The 13,115-nt window shown below is 50.0% G+C and overlaps 4 protein-coding genes across 4 annotated transcripts; 2 read left to right on the forward strand and 2 right to left on the reverse strand.

Annotated features, from left to right (window-relative positions):
* Positions 1 to 81: 81 nt before the first annotated feature.
* On the forward strand, positions 82 to 1,980 carry N7529_002976 (splicing factor u2af large subunit; the record flags this gene model as incomplete). The annotated part of the gene is made up of 5 exons (XM_057238503.1): positions 82 to 109; positions 158 to 183; positions 236 to 815; positions 862 to 1,445; positions 1,498 to 1,980. The coding sequence occupies 5 exons, from the start codon at positions 82 to 84 to the stop codon at positions 1,978 to 1,980; spliced, it is 1,701 nt and encodes a 566-aa protein (XP_057101114.1).
* A 728-nt stretch (positions 1,981 to 2,708) lies between these two features.
* Positions 2,709 to 4,846, reverse strand: N7529_002977 (Zn(II)2Cys6 transcription factor domain-containing protein; the record flags this gene model as incomplete). The annotated part of the gene is made up of 7 exons (XM_057238504.1): positions 2,709 to 3,526; positions 3,584 to 3,893; positions 3,946 to 4,340; positions 4,465 to 4,614; positions 4,684 to 4,698; positions 4,763 to 4,776; positions 4,827 to 4,846. The coding sequence occupies 7 exons, from the start codon at positions 4,844 to 4,846 to the stop codon at positions 2,709 to 2,711; spliced, it is 1,722 nt and encodes a 573-aa protein (XP_057101115.1).
* A 784-nt stretch (positions 4,847 to 5,630) lies between these two features.
* On the forward strand, positions 5,631 to 7,490 carry N7529_002978 (uncharacterized protein; the record flags this gene model as incomplete). The annotated part of the gene is made up of 5 exons (XM_057238505.1): positions 5,631 to 5,948; positions 6,040 to 6,420; positions 6,506 to 6,845; positions 7,212 to 7,419; positions 7,478 to 7,490. The coding sequence occupies 5 exons, from the start codon at positions 5,631 to 5,633 to the stop codon at positions 7,488 to 7,490; spliced, it is 1,260 nt and encodes a 419-aa protein (XP_057101116.1).
* Positions 7,491 to 8,365: 875 nt separating this feature from the next.
* Positions 8,366 to 12,561, reverse strand: N7529_002979 (uncharacterized protein; the record flags this gene model as incomplete). The annotated part of the gene is made up of 5 exons (XM_057238506.1): positions 8,366 to 9,801; positions 9,858 to 10,121; positions 10,175 to 10,210; positions 10,271 to 10,595; positions 10,654 to 12,561. The coding sequence occupies 5 exons, from the start codon at positions 12,559 to 12,561 to the stop codon at positions 8,366 to 8,368; spliced, it is 3,969 nt and encodes a 1,322-aa protein (XP_057101117.1).
* Between the last annotated feature and the right edge of the window lie 554 nt (positions 12,562 to 13,115).

Below are 13,115 nucleotides of genomic sequence, written 5' to 3' on the forward strand. Positions count from 1 at the left end.
ACACAATCACCGCCTGCAGCTCCGGGTCATGAGTTTTCCCCTTCACTGGCGGCAAAGCTTCATTTCTCATCCAAGCTCAACATGAACGGTGACACCTACTCATCCAGAGGTAAGGATCTCTACTGCTACTGCTAGAATATATGCTAATTACTTCCAGATACCGGCCGTTCGCGCGATTACTTCGTAAGTTCCAGCTACAATTCCGTCGCAACCTCGGCGACTAACTCAATTTCAGCGCGACGAGCGACGCGAATCAAACCGGGGTGACAGAGCCGAACGCGGTGACCGTGCTGAGCGCGGTGATCGAGCTGAGCGTGGCGACAGAGCTGATCGGGGTGAAAGGAGACGTTCCCGCTCGCCTCATCATGGATCTCGAGGCGATTCGCGCCGTGAGCGCGAGGTGAACACTTATTCTAGCAGCCGCGACTACCGTGCTCGTGAGCGCGAGGATCGATACACCGGCCGACGCGACGATCGAGAGTGGGACCGTGGTGACCGCGGCGAGCGTGGTGCCGACCGGGGCGATCGCCGACGCCGTGACTTCGATGACAGACCCCGTCGAGACTTGTTTGAAGACCGGCGAGGCGGCGGCCGTGGAGGCGGTGACCGCGGCGGTGGTGACCGTGCTGGTGGTGATCGCGGGGATCGTGATAGAAGAGAGCGCAAGCGCAGCGCTACACCCCCGCGCCGAAAAGAGCCCACTCCTGACTTGACAGATGTGCCTTCGCTCTTGGTCCGACAGCGTCGTTTGACTCAATGGGATATCAAGCCTCCTGGATACGAGAATGTTACGGCCGAGCAAGCAAAAATTTCTGGTATGTATGTGTGATCGACCATCAAAAAGCTGTCTAACATCACTAGGAATGTTCCCTCTTCCAGGAGCTCCTCGCCAGCAACCGATGGATCCCAGCCGCATGAAGGATTTCTTGAACCCGCCCACCGGTGAAACCGAAAACGCCGCCCTTAAGCCTTCCAATTCTCGCCAGTCGAAGCGTCTGTTCGCTTACAATCTCCCGAAGGGTGCCACAAGTGGTGCCGTTATCGCTTTCTTTAACCTCCAGTTGAACGGTCTCAACGTGATCCACAGCGCTGATCCCTGCATCTCAGCTCAGATCTCTCAAGATCAAACATTCGCACTCTTGGAGTTCAAGGACGCGAACGACGCAACTGTCGCTTTGGCTTTTGATGGAATTACCATGGTGGATGGCTCAGAGAAGGGACTTGAGGTTCGACGACCTAAGGACTACATTGTTCCCAATGGAAGCGCAGACCAGCAAGTCCAGGAAGGTGTGGTTTTGAGCGAGGTGCCAGACTCGCCCAACAAGATCTGCGTTTCTAATATTCCCGCCTACATTCCCGAGGAGCCTGTCACAATGCTGCTCAAGTCATTCGGCGAGCTCAAGTCATTTGTCTTGGTTAAGGATGCTTCCACCGAGGAATCTCGGGTAAGTCATTGGAGTTTCCCCACACTCAAACACAAGGAGACTAACTTTACAGGGAATTGCTTTCTGCGAATACCTCGACCCAGCTGCCACCCCCATTGCTGTCGAAGGATTGAACGGCATGGAGCTGGGTGACCGACACCTGAAGGTTGTTCGCGCCAGTATCGGAACCACCCAAGCCTCCGGTCTGGACATGGGCGTCAACGCCATGCAGATGTTCGCCAAGACCACATCCCAAGATCTGGAGACTACTCGCGTCCTGCAGCTGCTCAACATGGTCACTCTTGACGAGCTTCTTAACGACGACGATTACGAAGAAATTATGGAAGACGTGGGCGAGGAATGTGCCAAGTTTGGCCCGATCATTGGAATGAAGATCCCCCGCCGCGGCCATGGCGCTGGCAAAATCTACATCAAGTACGACAATGTCGAGTCAGCTTCCACCGCCCTCAAGGCGCTGGCCGGGCGGAAGTTCTCAGACCGTACAGTTGTTGCCTCGTACTTCGGAGAGGAGAACTTCGATACCGAGGCCTGGTGAACTTGATTTGATGATGTGCCTTTCTATTTTTCTTATTTCTTTTGATGCAGGCGTGTTTTATTTCTCGGGGCCAGTCGCTTTAGGAGCAGGGTGGATCTCAAATGTGTACCATAGCAAAATGCTCACATCAAACTCAAGTCAATTGGATTGATCACTCGACTTTGCGTATGTCAATATGTTGGAATGTAGATAGTGGAGTAAATTCCACCGTGCTGCATGAATACTCAGTAGATGCATGATTTACTTATTACTTAGTGGCTCTATATATCTGCATATTTGGCAAACGACTCCTACAATTTCGAAACAGCCATTGAGTAGAACATGGTCATAATTATCGTTCAGGTGCTTATGAAAAATAGTTGCCTGTGGGACGCCTTTAAAGAGAGCGCCAACGATATCCAGGCACGACATCAGGGCGTGACCACTCCACGGGGTGTCTTGCGGGAGAGCTCTGGAATGGTAATAAACGAATATTATGGCCAAGGCGTTAAAGTGGAAAGGTTCAGCACGAATACAGCCAGCTCTTCATATTCGGAGAGGAAGCTAGTCTCCAAAATGGCAACAGTCCCCATCCACCAGGCTCGCCGCGACTTGCCGCAAGCCCTAATTCTACAGTATAATTCAACCTTCAAACATGTCGCCCCTTTAGCTATAACCACAACAATTCAACACCGGACGCAATGCATACATATGTAATTGAAAAAGCCCAAGGCACCAAGCAGCCAGCCTTAATACCCCTCCCAACCCCAAGCCTCCCCTAACTGCGCGCGCATATTATGCGTAGGATACCCATAATCATCCTCTAGTCTCACAAGCGCCCCAAACAGCGCCTCCTGCTCAACCCTATCCACAAACCGATCCCCACACATGCCAATAGCAACGCTCGCCGTAACCAGTCCAGGCGGACTATGCAAATTCGACATCGCAATCCCACAAATCCGCAGCACGATCCCGCGCACCTGCGCATCAACAGCCCGCATGGCCGTCCTCTGTCCGGGCCCAAGGCGCGGTAGCCGCGGATTATACACAGCGAGCAGGATGCGCGCAAGCTCGAGATGCTGCAGGCCCGCGACGTGGCAATCATTCAGGTACCAGAGTTCCGGGAAGACCTCGCCGCGGCCGGGGTCGGGTTCGCGGGCGTACACAGGGTTGAAGGATGAGGGGCCGAGGTCTTGCCAGAGGGACTCGAAGGAGACGAGGGTGTCGTAGCGGGCGATGCGGGATTCTGGAGAGGGTGGAAAGGGTTGGGATTCGTCTTCTTCGTCGGAGCCGAAGCAAAATTGGAGGACGTCTGCGCAGTGGATTACTAGTCTGTCGGCCCAGACATAGTCGTCTGCTGGGACAAAGGTGCGGTATGGTTCGCAGGGGCCGAGGGGGAGGCGGAAGGAGCGTTGTTTGGAGAAGGCTGTTATTATTTCTTGGCGGAGGGCGATCCAGTAGGCTGCGTGGCGGAGGCCAGTTCCTGATACTGCTGAAATTGCTTGGGCGTCAAGGAAGATTTGAATGCCGCGGAGAGCGGATTCGGTGTCTTCGCCCATTGTGGGGACTTTGGGAGTTGTTAGTTGGGGATTGGGGGTGGTGATAGGTGTGGGATGCTACTGACGGTCTACTTCTTCGTAGAATCGTAGAATGACGGCTGCTGCTAGGAGGTTTTCGTCTTGGGTTTCTTGAGAGTGGTCGGATAGAGAGACGAAGTAGGAGATGCATCGGTTGTGGTATTCAATGGCAGTTTCCGGTGTCAGCTTGGGCAGGTATTTGCCTCCATATTTCACTTGATTCCCGACATGGTACTTTTTGGATCGGCTCAAGTGTCTTGCTGAGACTGTGTATATTGCGTTGAGTAAAGGCGGACATGTGAGTGCTCGTACTGGTACGGTACATGCAAAGTGCCTTTGTCCATCGCATGTATCAAACTATATGAGCTGATTAGAACATAGCGACAAGATGTTCAGCATTATCACTCACCCAGTGACCGAGTTGGACTACAAAATAGCGCATCAGACAAGCCTCATGCTCGTCGAAATTGACCAACCCAGTCTGTGTAGCAACGGAGTTATCTGTTACTGGAATTGCATGACTGGTAGGAGAAAGATGAATGGAGGCTGGAGATATAGAATAGCTGTTCGTGGGTGAGAGATAGGGGTCTGATGAGTAGGTAGTCCCGTTGGCCTGCTGTGAAACCCAAGGACCCGATGAAAACGATCCAACTGCGTCATTCGTGATAGAAGACTCTGTCAATACGCGCTGCTCGGTCACAGAAGAAACACTATGATGCCGCTCTAGTGCCCATGGGGTGTCTTCGCCCAGTTCCAGGGAATAGTCTCGGGCAACATCGGCTGTTTCGTCGACATACTTGTAATCTACAGCGCTGCATCAGCTACAGTCACAAATATATTTCAACAAGCAGTGTCAAAACATGGAAAATCAGGCACAAGTTTCGAGTTTGACTCAAATCAAAGAAGATAATCCAACAAAACTACTCACCTTGAGCAATCGGAACCCAGACCTGATCCTCGGCAAAATCGGCGTCGTAGCGGGCACTGGAGCCATGACGGAACCCGGATGGGACAGTCTGCCAGACACACGAGGATCCCGAGCGTCTGCACCGAGTACATGCCGGCTTCTTGCCGTCACCTGTTTTCGGTCAATGAGAAATGAGAATCTCGGGATTGATGATAGTATGCCGATGGCAATCGGACTTACACTTCACATGTCGATCTGACACATCGTTAGCAATTGCCCAGATGGATGTAGGCTGTTGTACAAGGATCCAGGGACTTACTACGGCATGCCTGGCTGTTTCACAGATTAGTTACATGTCCAAGTGCTTCAGTGGGTCTATTTACCAGGGTATGGTCTTGCGCATCGTATGATTTTGTTTATAATCGGACTATATCCGGAATCAATTGTAAATGTAAGGAGAGTCGAAAATCGACATGGAAAGAGAGAAGTTGAGGGCAAGTCTCGGCGAAGCGAACCCTAAACTGCGGGGAAAACACGGGGTTACCCCGACTTTCCGTTTTTGGTTCTTTTGTGTACTACGGACATAGTATATACGTGAACAGTACATATGAAATTACATATATGCATTGTATAGCATAGTTGTAGATCCAAAATGGTAATTGAGTCGGATAATAGATTTTGGAACAGACTGTAAGCGCATTATGAAGGGCATCTCAAGGTTGGCATTTGATCTATAAAATTACCTGATTAGGCAATACTCGCCCATTAGGTATTTCCCTCCAAATGAAAATCACTGAAATATTCACAGCCATATCCACATTACTCCTCACTGTTTGGGTTTCTCTCAGTATCAAATAAGGATTAAAGAAAAGGAAACACGAACGTTGAAAGTTGAAAGTTGAGATGTGCGGGGAAATGCGGAGTTCAGCCGAAGCAACCATCGCCGAAACCCTTCCTGTTCAGGTGTGATCGTCGTTATACAGCTACACCTATACAGCTGTAATTGCAGCTGTGCACAGCTATATTCAGAAACAGAAACATCCCGCGAGACAGAAGCATGGCTCGATTAACAACCCCCAGCTATAAAGAAGACTAAGAATCCCAGTATCCCAACCTCCAATTGCTTCAATTGAATTTTCTATCTCAATTACCAATTAACCCCCCTCCACACCTCCACAGTCCATAAAATGTCCGACAAACTCCAGGTAGCAGTGGCAGGCATTGGCCGCATGGGCATGCGCCACGCCCGTCACTTCGCAACCCTCACACCGCGCGCCGAGCTCATCGCCGTCAGCTCGCCCGTTCAGGCCGAGCTAGACGCCGCAAAGAAAGAGTTCGGTGTCCGCACATACCTCTCCTTCGACGACATGCTCGCCCAGGAAAAGACCCTCCAAGCCGTTGTCGTCGCCAGCGCGACGACCGTCCACGCCGAACAGGCCATCAGCGCCATCGAGAAAGGATACCACGTTCTCTGCGAGAAGCCGCTCAGCACAAGCCCCGAGATTGTAAGTCCAATCACCTTGCCAAACCAACCCCCGCCTCAACCCCAAGCACACCGTCTATATATTCGGGACTAACCATTCCAACCCAACACAGTCCCAAACCGTCGTCGACGCCTACCGCACCTCTATAAAATCCTACCCTTCCCAAAAAGTCATCTGTGGTTTCTCGCGACGCTTCGACGCCTCCTACCGCGATGCCTTCGCACGCATGTCCAACGGCGATATCGGCACGCCGTCCGTCTTCCGCTCGCAGACATGCGACAAGCTCGATCCGAGCGGGTTCTTCGTTGCGTATGCGGAGTTCTCCGGCGGGATTTTCGTCGACTGCTCCATTCACGATATCGATCTTGCGCTGTGGTTCTTCGGCGAGGATAGCCGTGTGAAGAGCGTTGCTGCTGTTGGAATCACGGCTGTGCAGCCTGATTTGCGGAAGCATAATGATCGGGATAATGCGGTTGGGATTATTGAATTTTATGTATGCTTTCCTTCCCTTTCTATTGCTCTTCTTGCCTTCTTGGATATGATCCTCAACTAGAATCGGGTGAACTGACTTATCATAGGGCGGCAAAATCGCTCAACTATACTGCTCACGCATGATGGCGGCCGGCCAGATGGACTGCACCGAAGTTTTCGGCACGAACGGGCAGATTGCGGTTAATACGCAACCGCAGTCGAACCTGGTTAATCTGTTTGAGTCGACTGGAGTGCGGCGGGAGATCCCGCCGGACTACTATGGGCGGTTCCGGGAGGCGTTCATTACTGAGGCCAATGAGTTCACGGCTGCTTGTTTGGATGATCTGCCTCCACCGATGTCGTTAGAGGGTGCTGTTAAGGCGGTGCGGATTGGCTCTGCTTTGCAGGAGAGTTTGATTTCTGGGAAGAAGATTGAGTTTGATGAAAGTGGGGAGAGGATTGAAGCTGCTAGACTTTAGAGGGTGCTTTTCTAGTATAGGGAATTGATATAGACTTGTGTATATGCACCTATATAGACAGGATAATGTCTGCCGGGTGGCGCCTTTTCTATCTGGGCTGCCGCCGCTTTATGAGGGCCTTGCCCACAAAATCATGCGTCATATCTATCAGGCACAAAGGAGACGGCGAAGGCCATCCCATTAGGGATAGTCCAATGAAAGTTTCCTGTCTTTTTCCAGTACGGCGGCCGACTCGAGCTCGAAGTCTGAGCTATATAAGGACACCATATCCCCTTAAACCAGCTCTCTCATCATCTCATCCAAATTCCTCCATTTCACTAAGCTGCTTCTACAGCTAGCATTCTAGCAAGGTTCTTGATAATGGAGCGAATGGACTTCTTCGTTAGACGCGATGAGATAATCAAGGAAAGGCGCCGTCTACTACAAGAAAACAATGGATACGTCCCCGGGGCCCATAGGGAGGAAGACGGCATCCGAAATAAAGACAAGAAGCTCGACAAGACCAAGCAAATACACCAAGATACGCTGGACCTCTGGCTCGAGTACGTTGACGGACCCGCGAGTTCTTAAAGGAAGCTGACTTCACTCATAACTTCACAGCAGAAACAAGTAATGAATTCAAACATTACAAAATTGTTCCCAGATGGTTTCCTCCGAGCCATGATGATATTAAGGAATTCATTCGCTGGTGTGTGAGTTCTGCTACGGGAAGACTCAGCGAAGGCAAACAGCCAGCTGTTAGAACTGTCAAAGCGTGGGCGGAACGATTCTTTGGGGGTTTTCAAAGAGAGCACCAAAACGGAGGTACCCAAGGAGGATAGAAAAGAAGTATATGATGTGGGATTTTTATATCTCTGTCATCAACAAATCACTAACTCTACTCTTCCATGAAATGCAAGGATCAAAGATACATTGACAACAGAAGGCATTGTCGTGAACCGGAAAAAGCAGAAGTACAACGTCAAGAGCGATGACCTTTTGAAAGTTGTCTCTTCAATTTGGCAAACTGACCATCAACAATTTATTCCCGGGCTGACCAAGGTTTCCATGCTGTTTGCTCTTCAATTACACCTTTTCACGGGGGCAAGAGTCGGAACTTCTATGCCTTCTGATAAGAATCAACACCACAAAGGCCTTCGATACGAAGTATGTATGAACGGTCTCTGAATTTCATTTTGTTCTAGCTTTTGAACCAGGACATCAAGTAAACATGTTGTTACTTGACCTGTGATCGGGACTCGAGTACTCCTATGTCACGAATGGGGTCGCTCGTGTACTTCTCCGCATTACGTACGATGATCCTATGACAAGGATCTTTGACACATATAATCAATTTGAGTATCATCACACGCATTCAAGTCTTCTGGAGCACCAGTCGATACAAAACAAGCCACCAGATACTGTCATATTAACAGAGTTCACCCCCTTTAATGGATTTTTCTTAAATGTCATTGGTGAGGACTAGCCGAGCGAGAGAAAATGTGAGAATCAGATCCGACACACATCCTTAATGTTGCTGATTTTGTTCAGCCTCTCGTTCAGACCTTCGCCCAGCTTAGATACATCGTCTGCAGACATAGAACGACGAGCACTGGCAGCTCGGCCGATAGCCACTGCATCTGTAAGAGCCAATGGGGAGAGAACAAGGCCAAAAATAGCCAGTGGTGCGTTAGCGGGGTCGTCAACGATGGTGTAAATGTCCAGCGCGACATTACCAGTTTCACCCAACAGCGCGACAATTCGGCCAATCGTTGCCATGGAACTGACAGCACCAGCAATCTCACCAACGACGGGAATAAAGAAGAAGATGGCAGTCAGGAAAGCCATTAGAATAGCCTCCCGCTGAGCCTCCTCGATTTCCTCTCCAATTTCCTTGACCTTCTCCATGCTATCAACGGCATCCGCAACCATAGAGATTGGAAGCGACAATGCGTCGACCAAATCATCAGCATCGATTGAGAAAGACCCTTTTGTCATAACATCCAGGGCCCTAGTCATCTCAGAGCTGAGGAGTGTGACATTCTTGTGAGCGTCTGACACAACGTCTTTCGGATTGAGTACGTCTTCCTTGTCGTACCCATCGGGCACAGGGAAGTTGTAATCCCAATCTCGGTTTCCACATTGTTTGTCGCTAGGCGCACACTCATAATGATGGACATCTTCCCATTTGATGTTCTCCTGAGCAATGCCTTTCTCGGTATACAAGTCTGCCCAGAAACTCTTGGCCTTGGAGGCCACCAGATGCCAGTACACCGACTGTGACCAATGCGAATCTTGTGGAGGTAACTGCGCACGCAACGAGTAATCAGGCGGACATTCCTCCGTCACGTTCTTGTACCTGACCTCTGCACTTTCACAGTAGACCTCGGGCTGGTCACAAATTGAGTCCCAGCCATTATCGTAATCCTCGCAGTAACGACAGTAGACGTCGCTGTCTTCCCCCCACTGGCTTTCACAATAGTTACAGGCGGGAACCTCCTCGGTCACAATGCAGGTGAAGTATTTCGAGCCATTCTCGTACATGAAGCTTTCGACTTGATCCTTTCCACTGTCGACCACGGCTTGAGCGTAGTAGTCGAAGTCTTTGTCATAGTCGTCTGCTATCATGCTGTCATAACGTTTCAAGGCGTCATCAAGAGTGTCTTTCAAGACCTTAAGTATGTATTGGGACACACAGGCTCTAGGTATCTTGGCTACGTCGTCTTGAATGGCCTCCAGAGTAGTGTATGACCCTTTGCATTCAGGCAAGGCCGGGATTGGGAAGCCATCGTCCATGCTGTCGCCATCTGGGCCTGCTAAGTCATCGTCTGTGTATTCCTGCAGATCGACTGCCCAATCAATGGTACCGGCAAAGTTCATGCCTTCCCAGTAAGAGCGACGGGTGCCTTTGGTGGCTGGGGACATATACGCGACCCATTCAGTGTCTAACACGATCAGTAAGGATCAGTAAGGGCCAAGACAATCATGACGGAAAACGTACCATCGTACACCATAATGTCACTGTTGGAGCCCCCATCGTGCCAAGATTTCACGTTGGTGTTCAAGCTTTTGATCCGGCCAAGCTCAGCATTGGATATATAACCAGCAGTATCTGTACAGACACCCTTCTTTGCTTTGGAATCATATCGTGTGCCCTCGTAGTTGCAGTCAGGTCCTGTACAACCCTTCTCTGACATCTTGAATGACCGGCCGTAGCTTGACTCGCCGACAAAGATCTTATTTGTCGAGACACCCGCCTTGGTGACTATTCAAGTGGTTAGGTCGGGAAGAATTGTTATCCGCTATAGGAAAACATACTCATAGAAAGTGCGTATTCAGTCTCGGTGAGATTGACTGCAGAGTCAAGTCAGAGATCTGTAGCGTCAATTTTGCCATGTTCTATCGAGAGCATACCATGACTGCGAAGACAATTTCCCTCAAGACAACCTTCTGTGGCCCACTGGTTACCAGCATCCCATTGTCCTGCATAGGTTAGCTCTGTTACTCGACCGAAGAAAGAATCCAACATACCGTGCAAGTCGTACGTCATGTAAACAATGTAGTCAAGCTGCTTGGCCATGTTCTTGATGGGAAATGATTTGAGATACCAGTAGGATGCCGGAGCGGCAATAGACAAGGTATATCCTGTCCCTAATTTGGAGCGCATAGTGGTCAAAAATTTGAGATAATTGGGGCCATCTGTCGCAAAGCCCGGAGGAGTGCCATCGATATCTGTAGCCTATAAAATAAATTAGTTACTTTCGACGTAAAGTATTGTGGATGAGACTTCTGCATACCCCTGGGTATTCCCAGTCAAAGTCCACGCCATCAATGCCCTCATCCTTCACAAATTTGGCAACATTAGTCGCAAAAGTGGTACGGGCCTCGGGGGTCGCCATTGCTTGTCGCAAGATATCATATGTCGCAGGCTCTGTCGAGTATCCCCAGCCACCGAACGAAATGATGCGTTTAAGATCAAGCTCTTTGAAGTCTTTCCATTGACCAAACGTGTCATTGATCTTGACTGTCCAGTCATTCGAATTGATTCCAGCGAATGCCCAGTGCATGTGCGTGTAACTGCCATCGGTATTGGCGTTTTCTGCACGAAGATTTAGACAATCTCGATCAAAGTTCCAAGTTTCATAATAGCCAACTCGGCCATACTGTGCTGGAGCAGTTCCTTTGTTTGTAATCTCTGTTCCACAGGAAGACACACAACCGTTCTGATGAAGCGAAGTTCCTGGATTCTTGGAAGGCCCAGGCTCCTTGAGACAGAACTCCTGAGTAATACCACACTGGCCCCATATGTTGCAGCACACATTCAGCGGGCAAGGGTTCAAATCTGCAAGTTCTGTATCATCGGTAGGCTTTTGGGAACCGGGCTTGGTTGGCCCACACAGGGCGTTGGAGATTGGAGCCGGCATGGGGGGCTTTCCTTCACTGAGGCAAATGTTGATGTGAGCATCAAGATCCCCACACCCGTTCCAACCCCATGTGGTGCCGTTGTTGAACTCGTCAATTTTCTTTTCGGTCAACCCATATGTTGCAGCGAGTTTCGAACAATCATCGCCAAGCTGTACGGTGTAAGTGTTGCAAGTGCCGTCTGCTTCAGGCTTTGGGGTGATGTCCGGTAATGTACCAGCAGTACAACAGACAGGCTGACCTTGCGCGAGCTTATTGCAAAAAGTTGAGCCCGGGTTATACTTTTGGAAGGTGGCTAGACTGATCCCACATCGTGAAGCCAGGGCAGGACAGTATTCATTTGCGCCCACCCGGATTGTCGAACATTCTGCTCGTGCTTCTAGATCACGCTCAGCTGCTTGACTGATTGGCTGCAAGTCTGCGGTAGACTCCCATATATGCACGTCTTCCCAGACGGAAGACGAGTCCAGTCCGCTGACACATTCTGCCTTGGACCAAGAACGAATGGCGCTCTGCACTGAGGCGACGTTTCCCGATGTATCAACAGCAAGACCCAGAACATGATTCGAGTTGCGCTCATCACCGCACAATTGAACAGCCATGTAGCCTGCTGGGTTGGACGTCTTGATGTGATCAACGAGCTGGGAGACCAAGGGCTTGACTGTGCGTTTGTCAAATGAGGAGCCCAGGTAAATGCCAGCTGCTGTGCCATTGGAGTATGAGAACAAAATGGAGGAGTCACAGTTTGAGTCGTCTTCCAAGTAATGCTGCAGGCTCTCCAAGGCTACCACGGCACCATCACCAGGAGCGTCGCTCGGGCCCTGCTGCCCATATGTGAGGGCAACCTTGGTAGTAGCAGTAGCAGCTACGCACCTGGGATTTGCGCGCTTGGTCAAGTTTTTGGCTTCGCCAGAAGCTTCAAAGAGCGCATTCACAGTGGTGTTGGCATTGCGGCTATCACCAACTGTGCATGCATGCAATCTGACACCATTTCCTTTGTCAACAGGCTTGTGAATGCCCACCTCAAAAAGCATTGGTTGACTGCAGACATTCAGACGATTGACTGAAGAGTACACAGTCCAGTTATTGGGCTTGTTGTCCAGGCAGGCTGCCGGACAGGGATGGAGTTCCGAGTAGTAGCTGCCTGGAGTATCAACTGGGACGATATCTCCAAGTTTGAGAACAGCCTTTCCATTAATATCTTGAGCGGCGTGAGAAAAGATCAAAAGGTTGATCCACACTGCTAAAGCCAACAGATGGTGTCGGAGCAATGGGGGTCTCATGATGAGAAGAAACGAAATGTAAGAAGTGAATGTGGTTCCCGGAAAAGAAAGAAGATTTAATGAAAGACTGTATAGGGATGTAGAAGCATAGAAGAAGACAGAGGAAGGAAAAGAACGAGAGTGGCGATTGATTCGTAACGAATGTGAAGTGGTTGTTAGGCGTAATCCTATGATAGTGGCCGAGCAAGACCTTTATGGCTCATTGGGTCGACATGACTAGGAAGCGAGGAAACGCTTTTTCTTTTTGCCTCTTCGGCAGTTCCTTCAGAGAATCGGGATCCTGAGTAAGTCCATTCTCGTGTCAAGGTAACATCGTCTTCTTTTTTTGGACAAAACTTCATCCAAGTAAATTGCTATTAGGCTTAGCTTGGGGGCCAGACGGCTGAAAGTGAGATAGGCCGAACAAAGCCTAAATTAAACCTGGATGTGGATTCATCTAATGCACAAGATGAAATTACGGAGTAACTAGGGTAGCATTGTGGCTTCAGGGGCGAGGACCTCATATCCGACAGGCCTAGGTAGCAATTGATAGTGGCTAGAATAGGTGAGGTCTA

Source organism: Penicillium soppii (assembly GCF_028829465.1).
Source record: "Penicillium soppii strain IBT 18220 chromosome Unknown utg000003l, whole genome shotgun sequence".
NCBI lineage: Eukaryota > Fungi > Ascomycota > Eurotiomycetes > Eurotiales > Aspergillaceae > Penicillium > Penicillium soppii.